Source organism: Drosophila persimilis, unplaced genomic scaffold (assembly GCF_003286085.1).
Source record: "Drosophila persimilis strain 14011-0111.01,24,50 unplaced genomic scaffold, DperRS2 tig00000579-arrow-pilon, whole genome shotgun sequence".
NCBI classification, from domain to species: domain Eukaryota; kingdom Metazoa; phylum Arthropoda; class Insecta; order Diptera; family Drosophilidae; genus Drosophila; species Drosophila persimilis.
The window spans coordinates 2,367,873-2,391,700 of record NW_020825322.1 but is presented as its reverse complement, the minus strand read 5'-3'; the positions used below and the strand labels follow the sequence as shown (position 1 = coordinate 2,391,700).

General features: G+C 49.5%; 5 protein-coding genes across 6 annotated transcripts in view; 2 read left to right on the top strand and 3 right to left on the bottom strand.

Annotated features, from left to right (window-relative positions):
* Positions 1–14,762, top strand: part of LOC6598467 (neurogenic locus Notch protein) — a 39,758-nt gene extending 24,996 nt beyond the window's left edge. The window contains exons 5-9 of the mRNA XM_002023659.2: positions 1,313–1,443; positions 6,324–12,538; positions 12,616–12,922; positions 13,003–13,434; positions 13,534–14,762. Coding sequence (XP_002023695.2) covers positions 1,313–1,443; positions 6,324–12,538; positions 12,616–12,922; positions 13,003–13,434; positions 13,534–13,877 — 7,429 coding nt within the window. The 3' untranslated portion in view covers positions 13,878–14,762. The remainder of the gene's footprint in view (positions 1–1,312; positions 1,444–6,323; positions 12,539–12,615; positions 12,923–13,002; positions 13,435–13,533) is intronic.
* A 1,081-nt stretch (positions 14,763–15,843) lies between these two features.
* LOC6598469 (UPF0729 protein GD16342) lies at positions 15,844–16,981 on the bottom strand. 2 transcript variants are annotated; one of them, XR_003408956.1, is made up of 3 exons: positions 16,786–16,978; positions 16,107–16,723; positions 15,844–16,050 (listed from the first exon to the last, which is right to left on the bottom strand). XR_003408956.1 is itself a non-coding variant. In XM_002023661.2 (3 exons), the coding sequence occupies exons 2-3, from the start codon at positions 16,708–16,710 to the stop codon at positions 16,038–16,040; spliced, it is 387 nt and encodes a 128-aa protein (XP_002023697.2). In that variant the 5' UTR covers positions 16,711–16,723; positions 16,786–16,981; the 3' UTR covers positions 15,844–16,037. The 2 variants fall into 2 exon arrangements, 1 of the variants encoding a protein (XP_002023697.2); XM_002023661.2 differs by having other exon boundaries at positions 16,337–16,723; positions 16,786–16,981.
* A 1,101-nt stretch (positions 16,982–18,082) lies between these two features.
* On the bottom strand, positions 18,083–19,195 carry LOC6598470 (follicle cell protein 3C-1). The gene is made up of 2 exons (XM_002023662.2): positions 18,389–19,195; positions 18,083–18,326 (listed from the first exon to the last, which is right to left on the bottom strand). Exons 1-2 carry the CDS (start codon positions 18,986–18,988, stop codon positions 18,141–18,143), a joined length of 786 nt encoding a protein of 261 aa, XP_002023698.1. The 5' UTR covers positions 18,989–19,195; the 3' UTR covers positions 18,083–18,140.
* An 85-nt stretch (positions 19,196–19,280) lies between these two features.
* LOC6598471 lies at positions 19,281–20,268 on the bottom strand. Its single transcript, XM_002023663.2, has 2 exons — positions 20,160–20,268; positions 19,281–20,097 (listed from the first exon to the last, which is right to left on the bottom strand). Exons 1-2 carry the CDS (start codon positions 20,175–20,177, stop codon positions 19,372–19,374), a joined length of 744 nt encoding a protein of 247 aa, XP_002023699.2. The 5' UTR covers positions 20,178–20,268; the 3' UTR covers positions 19,281–19,371.
* Positions 20,269–20,792: 524 nt separating this feature from the next.
* LOC6598472 (thioredoxin domain-containing protein 17) lies at positions 20,793–21,655 on the top strand. Its single transcript, XM_002023664.2, has 2 exons — positions 20,793–21,115; positions 21,182–21,655. The coding sequence occupies exons 1-2, from the start codon at positions 20,971–20,973 to the stop codon at positions 21,460–21,462; spliced, it is 426 nt and encodes a 141-aa protein (XP_002023700.1). The 5' UTR covers positions 20,793–20,970; the 3' UTR covers positions 21,463–21,655.
* Positions 21,656–23,828: the final 2,173 nt, after the last annotated feature.

The window sequence follows — 23,828 nt, the reverse complement described above, 5'->3', positions numbered from 1 at the left end:
TCATTTTGACCACTGAATATAACCTACACATGTATGTACACTCGAAGAAAAAATCGCATAGTAAAAAGAAATTAAACAATCGGTTTTTGAATGCAAAAAAATTCAGATTTTTAAATCTTTTGAAAAGTATTTTTCATATATTTCAATATAAAACGATTTAAAATAAATAAAGTTTATTCAATTTTTGGGAAATATTTTATCGAAATATACAAATATTGATTTAGTTTTGAAATATATTTTAATTATATATCAAATATATTTCCATTAAATATTAACTATATTTCCATTAACTTTTTTATACATTTTTTAAATGAAATATTTTCATATAAATGGTAAAATGTAGTTAAAATCACTTTATATTTACAATTGCCACTCTCGAGAGTAACGATACGATTCTCAGAGTTTTTTCTCAGGTTTTAGGTGCATATGTATTTTTATTTTTTAATGGCGTTTTTGGTTTTTTTTTTAATGTAATTTACTCTGTAAAAAAACCCTATGGGGAGTAGATGATGGGTTCTGGGCTCCCCAAAGAATTGTATTCGCGATGTTCGACTATTTTTGGGCAGCCTCTTATGTTGTGCCTCTCTTTTAATTGTTTAATTTAATTAAATGCTCTTTAATGGTCTTAATTAGTGCTGCGACGGGGCGTGGCCCCAGACATGGTCGTTGTCTTTGGCCTTTTAAGGTGCCACCACGTAGAAGGTGCCCGAAAAAGAAACCCCAGAGCCGAAACCCGTTTTTCCGGGCTCAACAAAACATTTCTCAAGAATCTCATTGCACTCCGGAATTGGAGTTGGAATTGGAATTGGAGTTGGAGTTGGAGTCGGGGCTGGAGCTGGGCTTACATGCCACAAACAAATTAAGTTTAAATCACATTAAGAATAAAGAACAAAGAAGTGGCAGGCAGGCAGCCAGTGGAAGTGGCATCAAAATTGTTGTACAAAATCAAAGTAAGAAACAACAACAGAACTGGCCATAAAAAAAGAGAGTTCCACTCGGAATCGGAGTCGGAGTCGGAGTCGGAGAGAGAGAGACAGAGAGGTTTGGGTTTTCCCAGAACCGGTTAAGGAACTCCTCCCTCTCTCTCTCTCTCTCTCTCTCGCTCTCGCTTGTGGCAGTGGCATACACACACAAACGAAAGATAACCCCTCTCTCTGTCTGTCCGATCGGGATACCAAATCCGAATCCAAATCCAGATATCCGTATAGTACTGCAAACGGAAGTTCCATTCCTCCTGGCGGTTGCACTCTTAACCCCACATTTAATTGTTCTATCTCTATATCTCTCTCTCTCTCTCTCTCTTACTTTACAGCTGCGTGTGTCCCACGGGGTATAAGGGCAAGGACTGCGACGAGAAGTACAAGCCCTGCAATCCATCGCCCTGCCAGAACGGCGGCAATTGTCGATCGAATGGCCTGTCCTACGACTGCAAATGTACCACAGGTGAGTGTTTATCGGCCCATAAGTACCACACATATATCTCCTATAAGTTATAGAATAGTTTCTAAGAATGAATGGGTTTCGTTGCAAAAAAAAAAGTGCGTTGATGTCTTGGAATGCCAATCGCTGTCTCAGCCAATTCCAAATGCAAATCTTGATGGCAGTCGCAAGTCCAAGCCAAGCTTATAATGGTTTCCGATTGCTGGCAGAGACCCGAGGCCACAAGTTCTCAGCTGAGACTTCTTTCAGTGAGTTCCGATGAGAACAGTTCTCGCCGTCCATGACTCATGACTAGCCACGAGCCAAACAGAGAGCCAGAGAGAGAGAGAGAGAGAGAGAGAGGGACTCGGCTGCTGCTGTGGATGCTATGGCTGCTGTGGCTGCCACATTCGCCCACGCGGCAAATCGACTACTGGCTGCTGCCACAAGGTTCAAACTCGTTTGTCAGCCACTGCCCGGCTCTGCCTCCCCCCACGCCGAGAACCCAGAGCCTCAGAGCATCATTCATCAGTTTGGTTCAACTTTTACATCCCAGAGACACAGGAGACCATTCGATTCCATTCCATTCCGCCATTCCAATCCCCCATGGCCGATCCACAGCCCATTACGAATTTCATCGAGCCGAGATCGTGGCCTCATCTGCTTCTTTCCAGCGCCCCGTTGTGGTGGCTCCTTAATGCGCTGATTGTGTGTTGCATGACCTCCTTAGGGCGTAACTGTGCTTAAGCATTCATTCCACTGATTTGTGGGAAGAGTGTGGCATGCACTCAGGCAGGCAGCGCATGCGGGAGCCCCCCAAAGACTGGCAGCCTCTTTCGACTATGGAATTTTCAGGATCTAACCACTGGAAAACGATCGATTTTAAGAGACTTGTCTTTGTACAAACATAAACCCTTATCAGCGAAGCTCGATTCAAGGTTCATGTACACGGCATGTATATTGTTGCTGTTGCAATTCATTTGCTTGTGCGGGCTTAAGGGAAGAAACTATCGAGATTTAAGTCCTTCTTTGTTTTTCGATTGTTTCTGCTAGGGAGCCTATCGCTTTGTATCTTCCCCTCTTGCTGCCCCCACCCTTTCCGCACACTCTTCAGCTTCAGCTTTAGATTCAGATTCAGATTCAGCAGAGAGCAACCTTCTTCTGTCGTCAATTGTCGCCCATTCAATGCTATTTCTTGTTGTATTCATCATCATCATCATGTAAATTGCTCGCATTGCATATACCCATTAGTACCCCCTGTGTACGCGAGTGTGTGTGTGTGTATGTGTGTGTATGTGTGTTTTGTGTGCAATTTTCAATTAATTCATTTCAATTGAGGAGAATTGCACACGACATTATTTGCAGTTGCAGCAGCCATCAGCAACAACGGCCGTGGGGGGCACAGTGTGACCAGCCACTGGGAATTGTCACTCGCCTCTGGTCCGCTCTGCGTCCCCCCGTCCTTCTGTGTGTCGTCTGGCCTTTTAATTGCGCCCAATCAAAAATTCTAATGAGACAAAACGCGAACACCACAGGGCAGGGCAGGGCAGGGCAGGGTCGGACTGGGTTTCATTTTTGGATCGAATCGGATCGCATAGAATAGGATCGGATCGGATCGGATCGGATCAGTGGTGGGATCGTGTGAAAGTGTGACCGAAATTTGCAATATTTATTACGATGGGAAATGTTATAACGCCTTTTTGCGGCTGGTTTCTTGTTGTTTCTGGCTAATGTTGAGCAATCCCAACCGAATTACAACAGACAGACACGACACGAAGCGCCCTGTGGACATCACGGCGCAATGGGGCACATAGAGGCTGTGGCTGTGGCTGTGGCCGGGGATGTGACTGGGACTGGGACTGGGACTGGGGCGGAGGCACTTTGGCATCTGTGGGGGAGGGGAAGTTGCACTCATTATGCAAAATAAAGAAAGAAGAAACAGAGCGAAGAGCCACGAGTTGGGGAGGTCTGGGAAACAAGTTGGAGAGACCAGCAAAAATTCGCACAGAAACGAGAAAAAAAGGAAGGTTCAGAGGCCTCAAACTCGATCGTTTCTATGGGTGTCCTGTCCTTGCAGGAAAGGAAATCTTCAAGTATTTAATACGAGCCTTCGACTCTCATTGGCTTTAGAAACTGAAACAGAATTTAAAGGAATTCTTTGTGGTTTTCTCCATGCATATATCATATCATTGGCCGTCTGTTGTTGGGGTTTCGGATAGATATTGATCCAATGATCTGATCTGCAAACCGAGTGTTCCCGAGTGTTGGAGAGTTCAAAGTGCGGCGGTCACTAAGTGACTGGGTGACTTTTACTGTTGAAAAAAAAAAGCGAAACGAATATGAAACATGTGTCTGTGTGTGCAACAGCAGATGTTGTTGTTGTTGTTGCTGTTATGCTCTGACTCTTTCTTTCTCTTCCTCCATCCTGAATTGATGAGCCTGCCTTGGTTTATTTAAAAATAAAAAAGAAAGAGAGATGAACGAGAGACAGACACTTAAAATGCCACTCTTCGTGAGTTCGTTCCAGGGTTCCAAAGTTCCAGGCAACAAGTTGCAGCAGTCTGTCTCTTTCCCTCTTACATGCCATACATATGTGTGTGTGTGTGTGTGTGTGTCTCGACTGTGGGCCCTTCCTTTTGTAGACCCGATACAAAATACTAAAAGACAAAAACGAACAAAAAAAACTCAACTTAAAACCGACCAAGCAAGAAAAACCATTAAAAACAAAGCTTGTGGGCGAGCGAGAGAGAGATAGAGAGAGAGAGCGAGAGCTTTTTTTTACCCCAAAAAACCATTGCAACAAGAGCAGCAGCCAAGAGAAGGAGAGCCAAAGAGAGAGAGAGAGAGAGAGATCACACATAAAGTGCGATTTAATTCCTCGAAACAAACACAAACACACAAGCACAAGCAAAGTAAACCAAAAGCAAAGTAAAGCGCAATGAACGAAGCCCAAAACTCGATCGAGTGTGGAGCGGCAGCGGGCAGGCGTGCGCGAGAGAGAGAGAGAGAGCAACCGAACACATGCCAGACAGAGAGGGCAAGAGCAAGCCGCGCCGAAGCGCGCGCGCAGCATAAGCAACATTTGTGTATACCCTACACCGCAGAGAGGCATTATCCTTTCGATCGAATGTTTGGCAGCACAAAAAATATTAAATAAAAAATATGGATTAATTTAATTCAATAATCAATATATTTACGACATATTCGCATTATTGATGCCACGATGGAGAATCGATCGGTGAGGGCATGTAAACAGTCGCTTGTCCGTAGCTGGCGTTCACTCTGTATGTTGGAGAGGGAGGGAGTGTAGTGTAGTGTGGAATGGGGTAGAGCCCGACGCTCGTTTTGCTTGGCGCGCATTCAAGATAGCGCTGACCGGGCTTCAGCCAGCGTCCGCGTTCGCGTTCGCGTTCGTTCGCGTCGGCTTCGGGCTTCGGGCTGCGGCTGTGGCTTCGGCTTCGGGTTGGGGCTGGCCAGATATGAGACCGTGGGAAAGAACAACTAAAGACGTGTTGTACACACACACACACACACAGAGCATATAGCGCATACACACACACACACATGTATGAATGGCTCTGCGCGACGGCAGCGGCGGTGGCTGCCTTTCCTCGGTCTCTGTTTTTTACGTTATATTTTGTTTGCCCATTCGCTTCGCATGCGCAGCAGCAGCGTTGTTGTTTCGTTGTTCCGTTTTCAACATTGCCCGCCGCTGGCTATGCGCAGTAGGGAGGAGGGAGAGAGAGCGAGAGCGAGTACAGGTAACTTTTCTAGAAAGAGAGAGAGAACGAGAAGGGGAGAGCAAGCCACGCCGGCTCTCTTTCTCTGTCTGTGGTGTTTGGAACAAAACATGTGCAACACAGCTGCAGAGCATTCCTCCAACAAGGCGATATTTTTAAGCGGCCTTTGCGCTTTGTGCGGCTCCTTCGCCACTGACAACCACCTTTTCTGTTGTATTCTTCCATTCCCTCGTCTTTTGTTGCTTCTTTGTTGTTGTTGCCTTAAACGTTTTCGTTTATTGAAGCATTTTATGATGTTGCCATAAATCTGTTTATGCACTTCATTGGACACACACACACACACACACACACGCAGCATGTGCATTTCCAGCAGCCTCTGCCTTACCCTCTTATTAATATTCCATGGACAGAGCAGTCTTCGGAGAGAGAGAAAGAGAGCAGTGGCAGAGGCAGTGGCAGTGTGACCGTTTCATTCATTGAATCTTCCTTCGGCAGATTCGCAAACGAAAAACAGAAGCCAAAATGCACAGAAATCTGATCACTTTTTTTAATCTGAAACTGAAACTAAAAATATACTAAAGGTATATAAAATATATGTATGGTTTATTCAAGGCACATCCACTACGAAGGGAAATTCAATCAAAAATGTATTTAAAAATAAGTTTAAGAATGAAAATATATTTATCCAACAGTATACATATGTATGTATATGATTGATAGCTACAGTCGAACTTCTTTCCATATGGAATTAATTTTTGTAGAATATAGAACTACAGTGTCCTCCAAATAAAGTCAGTAACAGAGAAGGTCCTATAGGAATACATAAGCAGATGATCTTATATATATGATTTTATATATGATAAGCATTATTTTTGTATATCTGTAATAATCAGTTATATATCGATCTAGAGTAAGGTTTTTGATAGAGGGGAAATTATTTATGGATTACAAAGGAAATTTATGAATTTTCGATGGGTATTATTTTGAGTGATGATTAGTGATTTGAAAGCCACCAAAAGGTGGTTCCATTCCCGTCTGTGTACAGATAATTTATCCTTAGATTTAATCAAAGTATAAGTTAAGGGTTCAATCGATCTATGATCGATAACGATTAGCAAACGATCACTAACGACTTTTGGTTTCTCTCTTTGTTTTCTGGGACAGGCTTCGAGGGGAAGAACTGCGACCAGAACATCGATGATTGCTCGGGGAACATGTGCCAGAACGGTGCGACCTGCATCGACGGCATCAACGACTACCGATGCAGCTGTCCGCCGAACTTCACGGGCCGCTACTGCGAGGACGATGTGGACGAGTGCGCCCTGCGTCCGGCCGTGTGTCAGAACGGAGCCACCTGCACGAACACCCACGGATCGTACAGCTGCATCTGCGTGAACGGCTGGGCCGGCTCGGACTGCAGCGAGAACATCGACGATTGTGTGCAGGCGGCCTGCTTTTACGGTGCGACCTGCATCGATGGCGTCGGCAGCTTCTACTGCCAGTGCACCAAGGGGAAGACGGGGCTGCTGTGCCACCTGGACGATGCCTGCACCTCGAATCCGTGCCACGAGGACGCCATCTGCGACACGTCGCCGATCAATGGCTCGTACGCCTGCTCGTGTGCCACCGGCTACAAGGGCGTCGACTGTTCGGAAGACATTGACGAGTGCGACCAGGGCTCGCCGTGTGAGCACAACGGCATCTGCGTGAACACGCCCGGCAGCTATCGGTGCAACTGTTCGCAGGGCTTCACGGGTCCCCGCTGCGAGACGAACATCAACGAGTGCGAGTCGCATCCCTGCCAGAACGAGGGCAGCTGCCTGGACGATCCGGGGACCTTCCGGTGCGTCTGCATGCCGGGCTTCACGGGCACCCAGTGCGAGATCGACATCGACGAGTGCCAGTCGAGTCCCTGCCTGAACGACGGCACCTGCCATGACAAGATCAACGACTTTACGTGCAGCTGCGCGCTGGGCTTCACGGGCGCCCGCTGCCAGATCAACATCGACGACTGCCAGTCGCAGCCGTGCCGGAATCGGGGCATCTGCCATGACTCCATAGCCGGCTACAGCTGCGAGTGTCCGCCCGGATACACGGGCACCAGCTGCGAGATCAACATCAACGACTGCGACTCGAATCCGTGCCACCGCGGCAAGTGCATCGACGGCAACAACAGCTTCACGTGCCTCTGCGATCCCGGCTACACGGGCTACATCTGCCAGAAGCAGATCAACGAGTGCGAATCGAATCCCTGCCAGTTCGACGGCCACTGCCAGGACCGAGTCGGCAGCTACGTCTGCCACTGCCAGCCGGGAACGAGCGGCAAGAACTGCGAGATCAATGTGAACGAGTGCCACAGCAATCCGTGCAACAACGGGGCCACCTGCATCGACGGCATCAACTCGTACAGCTGCCAGTGTGTGCCCGGCTTCACGGGCCAGCACTGCGAGAAGAACGTGGACGAGTGCATCAGCAGTCCGTGCGCGAACAACGGCGTCTGCATCGACCAGGTGAACGGCTACAAGTGCGAGTGTCCGCGGGGCTTCTACGACGCCCATTGCCTCAGCGACGTGGACGAGTGCGCCTCGAATCCGTGCGTGAACGGCGCTCGCTGCGAGGACGGCATCAACGAGTACATCTGCCACTGCCCGCCGGGCTACAACGGCAAGCGCTGCGAGACGGACATCGACGAGTGCAGCAGCAATCCGTGCCAGCACGGCGGCACCTGCTACGACAAGCTGAACGCCTTCGCCTGCCAGTGCATGCCCGGCTACACCGGCCAGAAGTGCGAGACGAACATCGACGACTGTGTGACGAATCCGTGCGGCAACGGCGGCACCTGCATCGACAAGGTCAACGGCTACAAGTGCGTCTGCCGTGTGCCCTTCACGGGCCGCGACTGCGAGAGCAAGCTGGACCCCTGCGCCAGCAATCGGTGCCGCAACGAGGCCAAGTGCACGCCCAGCTCCAACTTCCTGGACTTCGCGTGCACCTGCAAGCTCGGATACACGGGCCGCTACTGCGACGAGGACATCGACGAGTGCTCCCTCAGCTCGCCCTGCCGGAACGGGGCCAGCTGCCTGAACGTGCCCGGATCGTACAAGTGCCTCTGCACCAAGGGCTACGAGGGCCGCGACTGCGCCATCAACACGGACGACTGCGCCTCGTTCCCGTGCCAGAACGGGGGCACCTGCCTGGACGGGATCGGCGACTACAGCTGCCTGTGCGTGGACGGGTTCGACGGCAAGCACTGCGAGACGGACATCAACGAGTGCCTCAGCCAGCCCTGCCAGAACGGGGCGACGTGCAGCCAGTACGTGAACAGCTACACGTGCACCTGTCCGCTGGGCTTCAGCGGCATCAATTGCCAGACGAACGACGAGGACTGCACGGACAGCTCCTGCCTGAACGGCGGCAGCTGCATCGACGGCATCAACGGCTACAACTGCAGCTGCCTGTCCGGCTTCTCGGGGGCCAACTGCCAGTACAAGCTGAACAAGTGCGACTCCTCGCCCTGCCTGAACGGAGCGACGTGCCACGAGCAGCGGGACGAGTACACCTGCCACTGCCCCAGCGGGTACACCGGCAAGCAGTGCGGCGACTATGTGGACTGGTGCGGCCAGTCGCCCTGCGAGAACGGGGCCACCTGCAGCCAGATGAAGCACCAGTTCAGCTGCAAGTGCTCCTCCGGCTGGACGGGCAAGCTGTGCGACGTGCAGACCATCTCCTGCCAGGACGCCGCCGACCGGAAGGGGCTCAGCCTGCGGCAGCTGTGCAACAACGGCACCTGCAAGGACCACGGCAACAGCCACGTGTGCTACTGCTCGCAGGGCTATGCCGGCAGCTACTGCCAGCAGGAGATCGACGAGTGCGCCTCCCAGCCGTGCCAGAACGGCGGCACGTGCCGCGACCTGATCGGCGCCTACGAGTGCAACTGCCGCCAGGGCTTCCAGGGCCAGAACTGCGAGCTGAACATCGACGACTGTGCCCCGAATCCCTGCCAGAACGGCGGCACCTGCCACGACCTGGTCAAGGACTTCAGCTGCAGCTGTCCGCCCGGCACGCTGGGCATCATCTGTGAGATCAACCAGGAGGACTGTGTGCCCGGCGCCTGCCACAACAACGGCAGCTGCATCGATCGCGTCGGCGGCTTCGAGTGCGTCTGTCCGCCCGGCTTCGTGGGCGCCCGCTGCGAGGGCGACATCAACGAGTGCCTCAGCAATCCCTGCTCGAACGCCGGCACCCTCGACTGCGTCCAGCTCGTGAACAACTACCACTGCAACTGCCGGCCGGGGCACATGGGGCGCCACTGCGAGCACAAGGTGGACTTCTGCGCGCACAGTCCCTGCCAGAACGGCGGCAACTGCAACATCCGGCAGAGCGGCCACCACTGCATCTGCAACAACGGGTTCTACGGCAAGAACTGTGAGCTGAGCGGCCAGGACTGCGACTCGAATCCCTGCCTCGTCGGCAACTGTGTGGTGGACGACGACGGGTTCGGGTATCGCTGCGAGTGCCCGCGCGGCACCACCGGCGAGCACTGCGAGGTGGACACCCTGGACGAGTGCCAGCCGAATCCGTGCCAGCAGGGCGCCGCCTGCGACAACCTGCTCGGCGACTACGACTGCCTCTGCCCCAGCCGGTGGAAGGGCAAGCGCTGCCACGTGTACGACGCCAGCTATCCGGGCTGGGGCGGCTCCGGCAGCTCCAGCAGCGGCCTCGATCGCTACGCCGCCGATCTCGAGCAGCAGCGGGCCATGTGCCGCCAGCGTGGGTGCCAGGAGAAGCAGGGCAACGGCATCTGCGATGCCGAGTGCAACAGCTACGCGTGCAACTTCGACGGCAACGACTGCTCGCTGGGCATCAATCCGTGGGCGAACTGCACCGGGCCCGAGTGCTGGAACGTCTTCAAGAACGGCAAGTGCAACGAGGAGTGCAACAACGTGGCGTGCCACTTCGACGGCCACGACTGCGAGCGCAAGCTGAAGAGCTGCAACTTCCTGTACGACGCCTACTGCCAGAAGCACTACGGCGACGGCGTCTGCGACTACTACTGCAACAATGCCGAGTGCAGCTGGGACGGCCTCGACTGCGAGAACAAGACGCAGTCGCCGCAGCTGGCGGAGGGCGCCATGTCCGTCGTGATGCTGATGGACGTCGAACAGTTCCGGTCGCTGCAGGCCCAGTTTCTGCGCAACATGAGCCACATGCTGCGGACGACGGTGCGCATGAAGAAGGACTCGCTCGGCCGGGACATGATCATCAACTGGAAGGACACCGTGCGCATGCCCGAGATCGAGGACACGGAGTTCGCGCGCAAGAACAAGATCCTCTACACGCAGCAGGGCTACAAGACGGGCATCCAGATCTACCTGGAGATCGACAATCGCAAGTGCACCGAGTGCTTCCAGCATGCGGCAGAGGCGGCCGAGTTTCTGGCCGCCACAGCGGCCAAGCATCAGATCAACGCCTTCCCCATCCACAGTGTACGCGGCGTCCAGAGTCCCGGCGACGATGACGGCGGCGAGCCGCCGGCCAACGTCAAGTATGTGATCACGGGCATCATTCTGGTGATCATAGCCCTGGCCTTCTTCGGTATGGTCCTGAGCACCCAGCGAAAGCGGGCCCATGGGGTCACGTGGCTCCCGGAGGGCTTCCGCGCCCCGGCCAGGGAAGGCCCTCGGCATCATCGCGATCCGCGCGGCCAGGAGATGCACAACCTGAACAAACGGGGGGCGATGCAGAGCCAGGGCGTGGGCCAGCCGGGCGGCCAGTGGTCGGACGATGAGAGCGACATGCCGCTGCCGAAGCGCCAGTGCAGCGATCCCGTCTCCGTGGTGGGGCTGGGCAACAACGGGGGCTATGCCAGCGACCATACGATGGTCAGCGAGTACGAGGAGGCCGACCAGAGGGTCTGGTCGCAGGCCCATCTTGATGTGGCCGATGTGCGAGCCATCATGACGCCGCCCGCCCACCAGGACGGCGGCAAGCACGATGTGGACGCGCGCGGTCCCTGCGGCCTCACGCCCCTGATGATCGTGGCGGTGCGGGGCGGCGGCCTGGACAGCGGCGAGGATATCGAGAACAATGACGACAGCACCGCCCAGGTGATATCCGATCTGCTGGCCCAGGGCGCCCAGCTGGACGCCACCATGGACAAGACGGGGGAGACGTCGCTGCATCTGGCCGCCCGGTATGCGCGGGCGGACGCTGCCAAGCGGCTGCTCGACGCCGGAGCGGACGCCAACTGCCAGGACAATACGGGCAGGACGCCACTGCATGCCGCTGTGGCGGCCGATGCCATGGGCGTGTTCCAGATCCTGCTGCGGAATAGGGCCACCAATCTGAATGCTCGCATGCATGACGGCACCACGCCCCTGATACTCGCCGCCCGGCTGGCCATCGAGGGCATGGTCGAGGACCTGATCACCGCCGATGCGGACATCAATGCGGCGGACAATTCGGGCAAGACGGCCCTCCATTGGGCCGCTGCCGTCAACAATACGGAGGCGGTGAACATCCTGCTGATGCACCATGCCAACCGCGATGCCCAGGACGACAAGGACGAGACGCCACTGTTCCTGGCCGCCCGCGAGGGCAGCTACGAGGCCTGCAAGGCCCTGCTGGACAACTTCGCCAATCGCGATATCACCGACCACATGGACAGACTGCCCCGGGACGTGGCCAGCGAGCGGCTGCACCACGACATTGTCCGGCTGCTCGACGAGCATGTGCCCCGCTCACCGCAGATGCTCAGCATGACGCCGCAGGCGATGATCGGCTCCCCGCCGCCGGGCCAACAGCCGCAGCTGATCACCCAGCCGACGGTTATATCGGCGGGCGGCGCCGGCAACGGCGCCCACGGGGCCGGCAAGCAGAGCAGCCAAACGGCCAAGCAGAAGGCCGCCAAGAAGGCCAAGCTGATCGAGGGCAGCAGTCCCGACAACGGCCTGGACGCTGCCGGCAGTCTCAGGCGCAAGGCCAGCTCAAAAAAGACAAATGCGGCCTCAAAAAAGGGGGCCATGAATGGGAATGGGAATGGGAGTGGAAATGGGAATGGGAATGGGACGGGCCTCAATCCCGTACAGCTGATGAGTGGATCCACGACGGGTGCGGGATCCGGTGCGGTAACGGGTGCGGGTGCGGGGGCACCACCCCAACCACCACCCACATCCCTACTGTCGGCATCGGCTGCCGGGGCCGGAGTGATGGCCTCGCTGGAGCTGGATGCCTCCTCGCCGCTGGGTGTCCTCGGAATGAACGGGAACCTGCCCAGCCCGTACGACACCAATTCGATGTACTCGAACGCCATGGCCGCGCCACAGCCCAGCGGCCCCAATGGAGCCAAACAGCCGCCGAGCTATGAGGATTGCATCAAGGTGAGTGTCCATCAGTCGAAGGAGCCAGGAGGAGCCCAGGAGGCAGCATCTAATTGGTTTTTGTCCACATTTCACAGAACGCCCAGTCGCTGCAATCACTGCCGCCCGGCAATGGCCTGGACATGATCAAGCTGGACAACTATGGCTACTCGATGGGCTCGCCCTTTCAGCAGGAGCTGCTCAATGGCCAGGGACTCGGAATGAACGGCAACGGCAATGGGATCATCGGCGGCAGCCGCAACGGGCCTGGTGGCATGTGCGGCCTCGTCGGTGGCCTGACGGGTGCCGGCAGCAATGAGCAGGGTCTCAGTCCCCCCTATTCGAATCAGTCGCCGCCGCACTCGGTGCAGAGCAGTCTGGCCCAGTCGCCGCACGCCTATCTGGGTGAGTCCATCCAATTCCATGCCAGAATGCACTTACTAATCGCATCTGTCTCTCGTTTTTTGTTTTTTGTTTGTTTGTAGGCTCTCCATCGCCAGCCAAATCACGTCCTAGTTTGCCCACATCCCCGACGCACATACAGGCGATGCGGCACGCCACACAGCAGAAGCAGTTCGGTGGCAGCAATCTAAACAGCTTGCTGGGCGGCGGCCAGGGGCCACAGAGCTCCCCAGTTAGCTTGGGCATCATCTCGCCCACCGGCAGCGATATGGGCATTATGCTTGCCCCGCCCCAATCATCCAAGGGCAGTGCAATAATGCAGACGCTATCCCCACAGCAGCAGCAACAGCAGCAGCAGCAGCAACAGCAGCAGCAACAGCAGCAACAGCAGCAGCAGCAGCAACAACAGCAGCAGCAGCAACAGCAGCAGCAACATCAGCAACAGCAGCAGCAGATTGGAGGCCTGGAGTTCGGTTCAGCAGGTTTGGACTTGAATGGATTTTGTGGATCTCCGGGTAAGAGTTGTCGCCTGCCCAAAGCATGCAGAAAATGCAGAAAATGCACAAAATGCAGAAATAATGTATTAATAATCTCTCTATTCCCATATTTCGCAGACTCATTTCACTCGGGTCAAATGAATCCGCCTTCAATACAAAGTTCAATGTCCGGATCATCGCCATCGACCAACATGCTATCGCCGTCGTCGCAGCACAATCAGGCCTTCTATCAGTACCTAACGCCGCCCAGTCAGCATTCGGGCGGACACACGCCGCAGCATCTCGTCCAGACACTGGACAGCTATCCCACACCCTCGCCGGAATCGCCCGGACACTGGTCCTCATCATCGCCGCGTTCGAATTCGGACTGGTCCGAGGGCGTGCAATCGCCGGCGGCCAACAATCTGTACATCTCGGGTGGCCATCAGGCCAACAAGGGATCCGAGGCCATCTACATATGACGACGGACGGACAGACTGCCAGAATGCCAGAATGCCTGAATGCCGCCCGAGGGCCGCTGAGTGCTGGAACGACGGACCGAACGGTGGTGCATGCGACTCTTAAAGAGTCCCTGGGACTACGTTCTACAAATATAAACAAAAGAAAAGCTAAAAAACTATATATTTTTAGGTTTTTAGTGTCTGTTTAGGGAATAAGTTTTAATTTAAAGAAGCCGATCAAAATAGAAAGAGAGCGAGCAAGAGATAGATACAGAAACAGAGACAGAGAGAGAGAGAGAGTAATAATTTGTAATAATTTAAATTCTATATTTTAATGATTGTTGTACAGTGCGCGTTGAAATCGTTGGATGATCTAGATCGCATATATATATATATATATATATCCATACATATCTACCCATATATGTAGATATCTTTTAACCATCTAGATGCATACGTAGACTAAGACTAAAAGGACTTAAGGGGTCGTCGTTTTGTGGCGCATTTGATTTGTCGTAACGTCATCGTCGTCGCTTCCAGTTAACAAAACAGAAACAAAAACAAAAGACAGAGAAAACCTTATACTAGCGAAAAATACTGAACGATTGGCACTCTATACCGTTCCGATCAGATATATGTAGCTATAAGATCTAAGGACACATACACACATACGGATATATATACATATATATATATATATATATCATTAGGCCTAAGTCTAGGCTACGTTTAGCCATTAAGCTTTTATCGAATTCTACGATTATCTGATATCTCCGATATATATCGGAGTTCTGTTGGTATCGAAACTGAAGTGCTTATATAAACAAAATTGTTAGATATACTACCCATCAAAATATCCCATTTTTTTTACACCACGTTTTTTTTATTATTATAATTATAATTATAAAACTATGATACGATTATTGTGTATTATTACATTTTAAACTAAGCTAAACTGTAAAAAGATTCTCATAAATGTTTGAATTAAGGCGAGAAAACAATTCCACAAAATCACAATCATATAAAAGACAACAAACAAACGAAACGCAACAACAAAAAACAAAACAAAAACACACAAAAAAACAAGACAAGAACGAATAGAAATGTAAACGAAAAGAAAAGACCTTAACCAGCCAAGTTTTCTATATATATAAGCCCCTCCCCCCTTCACACTCCCCCCTAAAATCTAAGTTGATGGATAGATATTTTCAAAAAATATGCAACGGGGAAATTAGATACTAAAACTTAAACAAAAAAAAACCGATTTTCTTGTTCGAATTATTACAAATTTTTTATTTGAGTTTTATTCATTCTTCTTTCCATCTCTATTTTTTTTTTGTTTTTCATAAGTTTTTAATGTGTAAATTGTAAAATTATTTGTTTTCCTAATCTAAACAGCAAAACAACAAACAGAAATGCAACTTTTTTTGACATAAATAATAAATATTAAATAATTATTTTAAAAACAATTAATTTTTGTCGATATTTGTGTATGACAGAAGGGAATGCTAGAAGCGGCCATAGATAAAGGGATGCATAAACCCAACTGGGAACGATAGTACATACATATGTATATTTAGAGGTTTATTCCAAGGCATTGCATGGCTCTCCATCAGACACTCCAAAAAGTGGGTTCATCTTCTGGGCATTGACCGCTTAAAAGAAGGCTTTGAAAGTCAACAAACAATCAACAAATGGCAGAAGCCATTAGCACGCAACTAAGCATTGGAAACCCTACAGCCTGCAGTCCCCAGACCCCACTTCCATATCCACTGTGAGCAGGCATCGTCCAAGCAGCACAGGCATGGCTTTCGGCTAGCCCCTCTGGACAAATATTTTCCACAATGCTGACGCGGTATGGCATCATAGTTTTCTCATCCGTCCATTATCTATGAGTATAATTTTGTGTGTTAACACACTCCACCTGCGCCTGGCTTTGGCTGAGGAACCCTGATCCCCCCCCCCTAATCACACAAGAAAGATCATCAATGCACCGCAATTCCCTCTCTGTTTGACTTAATATTTACTACGGTAGAGGCCTTACACAAGTGTCAAGAGAGGCAAATCCCATCCGTGGATTGAGTTTGTGGTTGAGCCCTTCCTAGAGTAAGTACTATCGTGGTGTCTGATTGGAAGATGTTCCTCGGTTGAGCCTCGATATTGATCAGCGAGGTAACGACTTCATAGACGACACCTGAAAAAGACAAAATATAATGAATTTATATAGTTATTTGAAGCTAGTAAACAAACCCATAATTGAAGCATATGCAGCAGTAAACAACTCAATTTGGGTGATTGCGATGTGTATTACATTTAAGTTAACATATTTTCGTTTTTAAGCGTAATTGGTTGCTGCTCTTTAGATAACGTGTCCCCCAGCACACCCACACAGCGGGGGACCCGTGGAGTGACTGTGTGCGTTGTGTCAAGACTTATTGTACAAGCGAGAAAAAAAAACATGAAATTTTGACTAAATTAACTTCTTTGTTTCCTCCGGGATGGGCTCAGTGGTTGGCCCTGAGGACGACGACGTGGTTGTGGTGGTGGTGCTGCTGCTACCACCGGTTGTGATGGTTGTAGTTTTAGTCTCCTGGCCGTCCGAAGCTGTAGTCGTGACTGTTTCAGATGATGTGGTCTCCACCGTATCGTTGTCAGCGTTTGCCTTCTTGCCACCGGGCACAAATGGACAGACGCCGCCCTTGCACTCGAACGGGAACTCCGGCCCCGCCTTGATCACATTCCCCTGGGCGTCCTTCTTCTCCCACGGATTCCAGTAGCGCAGCAGAATGGGCTGCACGAACTTGTGCCAGATATAGAGCAGCAGCGGAATGATAAAGCACGGCACGCACACCATTTTCCTTAAACAGCTGCCGGGTGGTTGGTTACTAATATTCAATTGTTCATTGGGAAAACCCCGTCTGCCACTCACCTGTTAGTATTTTCGTAAAAACTATTCCTTGATATTTGCCCGACGTAAACTTAATAAGTTGCTAGTCAGCAGCTGATTTATCGATAAGATATACCGATTTAAAATTTAATGTTCTATTGTACGTACATATTCCTCGTGTTTGATATTCCGTCAAATATTACTAACTAGATAGAACCTTCAGCCCTGCCCACATAATTTTATCCGATTAATGAATCAATTTTCTGCTTGACTGGCTTGTTTTAAATACTTGACTTGTTTTCCTGCTACGGCGATGGCTTTTATTGTTATTGCCTCAATTTTGGTGTCTCGTATATCGATAAGAAATCGAACTTAGCCCCGTTAACCCCAGTATGCTCAGGAACGGAAGGCCAGATTGGAAAAAAGTGATGCAAAAAAACTTTAATTTTAGTACATAGTTCATACATATTACATATATACATTACATTCATTTCATATTACAAATTAAAAATATTTTTTATTACGGAACAAAATGGGAACGGGTCCAAAAAAAACTCTCGCAAAAACTATTTCTTGCGAGCCTTTTGCGACATCGTTTGCGAGCCTTTTGCGATATCATTTATGATAGCTCGCAAAGGAATCATTTGTGAGCCTCTTGCGATATCATTTATGAGTCTTTTTTGATACTGCTATGGGTATCATATTTCTATCATATGCGGGTCCGAATGCGAGCGTTTTGTCGGGTTAAGTCTCGCATTTGACTCGTATGCGATATCATTTGGGAGCGTTTGGTTTGCTGGGTAGGTTACCCTATATACGACCAACTCCGAAAGAATCTCCTGCGACACTTCTGAAAGACTCTTCGGGAATAAAAGAGTCTTCCCAACAGAAAACAAATTCAACTTTTGACGAACCCCTGCGACTCTGCGGCGATGGAAAATGCTTTCTAGGCTATCCCCATACATAGATATTACAACAGACGTACACAGCGCGTTTGATTGCCGCCGCTGTGTCTAAACTTCGATCTAAAATTTAGATCCTAAATAATGTTCAGAGCGTATCGTACGTTTGTTGTTTTTTTGATCTTTGTGATTGTGCTTCGCATTGTATACATATCTTCGCTCTTTACTGATTTCTTTCTAAATCTTTTTGTCTTTTTCATTGCAAATTTCTTTTTACATATGTAACTCGAACGTCTGTAACTGGAACAACAGCGTTTAACTCTGTGAGTCGAACGTGTTCCTTGGATAATGGTGATTCGAATTTTGGAATGTATGTTCAACTACCCAAAGCCCAACCCAGCTCAGCCGAGAGTCGGTCATAATATGTCTGCTATAGGTATAGGTAGGTATATCAAAGCATTTATTGTGGAGCCCACAGATGGGGAAACAAACCAGTTAGCCCAACAGAGGACAGCGATAGGGCACGCCGGCCTTGCAGCAGTACTCCCTGCCGGCCTGCAGATTGGTGTTAACCCACTGATTGTGGCAATTCTTGATGAACAAATAGGCCCGCTCCTTGTGGCAGTCGTGGCCGAGTGCAGAGCAAACAATGTTGGCCGAGTTGGGCAGGTGCTGGACGATCTGGACGAGATTGGTCAGGTTAGGTTTCTTGGTTCCGTCTCGATTGTCTGATTGTCTCTTACCGCTTCCAGGCACTTGGTTTGGCACTGCTTCCGTCCAATCGCATTGCACGGGTACATGCGATCCAGCTCCTGATGGATGAGCGGCGCCTCCTGCAGTCCATGGTGCATTTGCGAGGAGAGGAACACGCCGCATGTGCACGGCACTGGGTGGTTGTCCAGGTTAGAAGCCGATGCAGATGCTGGCGCTGGTGTCGGCGGCGATGGCAATGTGTTGTCCAAACTGTTAGAGGTTGTCGTCGTCCCTGTGGCTAGAGTTGCAGGCGTTGCTGGTGTGGTGCTGCCACAGGCTTGGCTGCTGGTGCTGAAGGCTTCAGTGGTGCCACTGATGCTGGTACTCCTGCTAGACTCTGTGGTGCTGTTGAGCTCTGGCTGCGGTGTGGTCACAATTATGAACTCCACGGCGGCTGGCCAATCTTCCTCGGTGGTTGGGGCTCCGGTAGTGGTGGTGGGGAGTGCCAATGACTTGCTCCTTATGCGCTTGTCCTTAATGTAGTTCCCCTTGCCGTACAGCGGCTTCTTGTAGGCGATCTTGGAGGCCTCCAAGTGCACAGTCAGCAGAATCAGCAGCACCGGCACCAGCAGCATCGGTCGGAAAGACATCTTATGGCAGGCTGGGAACGGATCGGGCTGTGAGCAGGTTCAGTGGAGTGCTCCCTGGCCGTCGCGACTTACCCATCTTGATCTGGTTAATCTACTGTTTGTGTTACCCAGACCGAACTCGGTTTTTATAAACGATTTTTCACCTGAAGTTGCAGTTTTCTTTGTTGGCTCTCGACCCAGGGCAACCTTGCTGGGAGAGCTCCAATGAAGTTCAAGTTTGGTCGCTGCCATTTGGGTCAGGGCGAGGCCTGAGACAGCAGAAACTTTCCATCAACAATAACCAAGCCAAGCGAACAGTTGCAATGCTTTCATTTCTTAAGTTAACAGACGCCTAAATCATATCTATAAATATTATCGAATATTCTACCATTAAAAATGGTGTGCTACATATAATTCGAATTTTCCCCCTCGTCGATGATGACCGCCATGAGCTTATTGCGCAGACGGCGCCGGCTGTGGGGCTGCAGGCAATGCATCTCGGCCTTCACCATCTCGCCAAAGGCTTCCACGTCGGGGGTGTAGGTAACGCGGTCGGCCAAACGTCCCAGCATAGTTGTGGCCGTATCCAGAATAGCCTGGGCGGACGAGCGGCTGTGATGCGGATTTATTTTGCTGGCGTCAGACTCGTCCTCGTCGTCATCCTCGCTACTATCATCCGAAGCCGACTGATCGGCTGGGGCACCAGCCCTTTCGCTCTTTACACTTTGGCCAAGAATCGCGTCCAGGGCCGCCAGATGCTCATCTGTGTCGGGCTTTGGCCGCTTGGCCACGCTGACCGCTGTGAAGGGCGGGCTTTCTTTGTGGCGCCAGTTCTTCAGATGTGGCCTGTAGAACTCCATGAACTGATACCAGTAGGGCAGCTGCACGCCCGGCTCGTTGATACGCAGGGCTAAGGCCGAGTACTTGCGCCGTATGCTGCCAAATTTGTTCACTACATCCTCTTCGGTGAGCTGCGGCATCGCTTGACGTAGGGACAGGAGAATCCTGGCCAGGGCAAAAGACCGACGGCCTTTTTTGTTGTAATCAGGGTCCGTCGGATCGTAGAGATTCCGGTGGCGTTTGAAGAGCATCAGAAGGTGCTTCACTTGCGGCGGATTCCATACGATGTTCTGTTGGAGCGAAAAGGGCATTGGGCAACAGTGTGAAGTTATTCTTTATTTGAGGGTCGTACATGACTTTCTTTTGGCATCGCATAAATTGGTGGCAGGCGTCTAATATTTCCGTACAAATTGTTTAAAAAAGTTGGCTCTTTTTTTGTTTATGCGGAGTGCGTTTAACAGCCCACTTGCACGTCTGACAGTATCAGTCTGTTAATGTAGATGGCGTTTGATTGCGCATTTTGAGCACATTTTGTATTTACAGTGTAGATCTGTCGGGAACAAAGTTCAGGAAAGAAATAATATAACATGAATTTTCTAAATTATTAAATATAAATTAAATCAAAACGATGCACTTTCAAGGTATAAAATTATACCTTGACATGCGTCTAACAGCACAGACGACCTGTTAACAGCACTGTAACGACTAACAAAACTCTTTAAGACTACGGTTATTTTGTAATCTGTTATGGTTATTCCGGTATGATGTATTCTTTTTCGTGTGATTTTTTTTAAATGTGGTTGTGACGAAATAAATATGCTCCATTGGAGTATCCCTGCTGTTTAAAAAGTAAAAGCTATTAATAATCTTGGATCATGTGTTCTTAGAACAGTCAGTAAAGTCAAAAAAGAAAGTGTCATATTCTAATATTTTCAGAAACAGCTGAGTTGCGCGCTTAACAGCACTCATCAGCACTCTGTTGTTGCTATCGTTGCGAATTTTTTATCTCCACCGTCTGGTGAAGGGGCAGGGCAAATAATCATAAAAAACTCACTTGTAAATGAACTTATCGGCTATCGCAGCGACACAATTAGATTAGCCGGTGCGTCGCCCCAAAATCCGGAAAAAGTTCCAATCCCTCGCCAGAAAACACAAGGAATACAATGACGGAATACGTGCCGGTGCGCGGCTACCAGGAGCTGCAGAACTTCCTTAAGGCTTACGAGAACAAGCAGGGTCCCATCTATTTGTATTTCTACGGCGAGAAGGACAGCAAGGGCAAAAGCTGGTGTCCGGACTGTGTGGACGGTATGAAAGCAGAGATGTACCGATTTCCATTTCTTACTCTTTGTCATTTTTCTTCCCCACTCGTAGCTGAGGAAACCATTATGACGGCATTCCGGAATCACGCTCGGCGGGCTATTGTCCTAGTGATAGACGTGGGCAATCGGGATGCCTGGATGGATTGCTCCGACAAAAATGGTTTCCGGAAACCGCCGCTCTCCCTCAGCTCAATACCCAGTCTTTTGCACTGGAAGGGGGTCGAGCGGCTGGAGGGCGATCAGCTGCTCAAAAGCAGTCTCCTGGAGCTGTTCTTCGAGGAGACGTCCCTTAAGAGTGGACCGCCATCGAGTGCTCGTAATATTAACAAATGAATTTCCTATTTCGATGCAATTTGCAATGTATGCGTATGGGTGTGTGAGCTGCCCCTGCTAACATAGCAACTTACATTCCAATTTGCGTTAAAATTCAAATTTGCTCGCTGCTTGTGTGAATACAATCCCTCTCAAATCACACCAATAAAAATTGTAAGTGGGCTACCAAATCCGATATGGTTTCCCTTTTAAATTTCATGTTTGTGTCTTTAATCATTCATTCAACAGGAGTTTAACAGTTTAACATTTTCCAATTCAGTTAACATATAGCGTATTTTGTTACATTCGAGCGGAAAAACTGAGTAAATTGGTTGAGTGGATTTTTGAGTAAGAGAGTTGGAACGCATAATGGTTGGGCCGTTTGGTCCCTCTTGCTCTCTTTTGCTGGGATTTTTCTCTATTGCGTGATGTGATATGTGGATGGATTTTTCCTCGCGAAAAATTCCTTTTTCAGCTTAACAATGTCCCTACATTCAATACTCCAAAACGTTCTCTTAAGAATTATGTTGCTGGCAACATTCAACTTGTATGGGCCAGACTCATGTTCCGAGAAATCAAGCGGATGGAGCAACATTTTGCATACCCTGGGGAAGTGGATATTATAGAATTGAGAAAATGTTTGCCATCAAAGGTGCCAATATATGGAGAATCTAGTCACTCTCACAACGATATTTTGGAGTTTATTGTCTTCTTACAGAGACCGAGAATAGGTATCGGAATCGGGATATATATGTACATATACAAGACACTAATCAAATCATGCATATTTCTAAAACATATCTATCTGAGAATATTTCTTTATTAATTACGTTTTTAAAAAAGCTTGGTATTCCTTGCAACATTAAATATGTATGGGCCAGACTCATGTAACGAGAAATCGATCAACACTGTTTCTCAACACGGCGCGGATTGAGCAACATTTTGAATACCCTGGAATTCTAGAATTGAGAAAATCATCGATGTCATCGATATCTGCTGAAACAGCATCTTCATGTATAATTAACGAAACAGGGTATACAAATGCCCATACTTCGGTGGACAAGCAACAAGTAAGAATTTACGTGACACTCCATACTCCATACTCCCAATAAATGGGAGTACTTGAAAGTAGTTAATCTCTTAGAAAATGTATTCATTAATCGGATAAAATTATGTGGGCAGGGCTGAGGGCTCTATCTGGCTAATAATATTCAACGGAATATCAAAATTGAGGGAATATGCTGCTGCTGCTGTTTGAGCAAAAGTGCCTTGTGCGTCTGCTTACAGTGGACAGAAAATCCAGATGCGTATACACAGGGCACTCAGCTCAAGACCACCGCTGTTCCACGGCAGAGTACATCAGTGCTGCCATGTTTCCAGAGTCAATATTAGCTAGACTTGGAAAAAAAAAAATATGCTAAAAATGGCTAAAACCCATGAAACTAAATAAACCTCCTCTTCACTATTTTTATTATTATTATTTTTTTTATAAATTAAATTCAAATATTATAAACGCAATTCGTAGTTGTGGCAACATTTCCCTGTCTTCGCAACTCATTTCTGTAAAATTTCAAACAGGATGAAAATTAATTCGAAAGTTATTAATTTAATAAATAAATCTTATGCTTTAGATTAGACTTGACGTTTTTGTATGCAAACTGTGGCGCAATTGAGTTTTTTAAAACTTACATTTAGAGCTAAAAAAAAGGGGAACTATTTTTGAAAATATGCTAAACAGCCTTTAAAAGCTAATCCACGTTTGAAAATGTAAGAGGTGTACAGCTCCATGGCGCATTCGCTCAAAAACTGAGTGAAGTGGTTGAGTGGATTTTTGAGTGAGAGAGTTGGAAGAGAATGGAACGTAAAAGTCCTCTTTGAGTTCAATCATAGCCGAAGTCGAAGCCGAACCCGAACCCGAAGCCATCCGAAGCTCATACAACATTTGGGGCCAAAGGACGAACTGTGGCGCCGGATAACGGAACCCAAAGCACCGGAACACTTCGAGGCGAAGCACGCGGCGCACGGAACGGCACGGCAGCCTAACGGTAAACATTGAATCGGCGGTGTTATCATCCTTCATCCTCGTCGTCCGGTTACTGTTTATTTTTTTTTGTTTTTTTGGCGTGCTTTTAGTTCGTTATTCCGCTGACCGCTTATCGTTAACTGTTAACTGTTAAACGTTTACCGCTATCCGCGGACCGGAACGTTTACCGCGAGCTGGACTGCACCGTGATACCGTTACGTTACGCGCCTTTGAAAAGCCAGCCACAAAAAGAAGGGCCATGAATGGAGCAGAACAAAGAGTGTTGGCCATTAAGTAACGCCACAATCCCCGAATGTAGGTAAAAACCAGAAGGGCACCCACACACACACACACACACACACAC

What these genes read in the sequence shown, in the direction of transcription:
- LOC6598470 (XM_002023662.2), bottom strand. Translation starts at nt 18,988, where the DNA reads ATGTCTTTCCGACCGATGCTGCTGGTGCCGGTGCTGCTGATTCTGCTG. An exon ending in AAACCAAGTGCCTGGAAGCG is followed by an intron (nt 18,327 to 18,388) that starts GTAAGAGACAAT and finishes AATCTCGTCCAG; the next exon opens with ATCGTCCAGCACCTGCCCAA.
- LOC6598469 (XM_002023661.2), bottom strand. Translation starts at nt 16,710, where the DNA reads ATGGTGTGCGTGCCGTGCTTTATCATTCCGCTGCTGCTCTATATCTGG.
- LOC6598472 (XM_002023664.2), top strand. Translation starts at nt 20,971, where the DNA reads ATGACGGAATACGTGCCGGTGCGCGGCTACCAGGAGCTGCAGAACTTC. An exon ending in GTGTCCGGACTGTGTGGACG is followed by an intron (nt 21,116 to 21,181) that starts GTATGAAAGCAG and finishes CCCCACTCGTAG; the next exon opens with CTGAGGAAACCATTATGACG.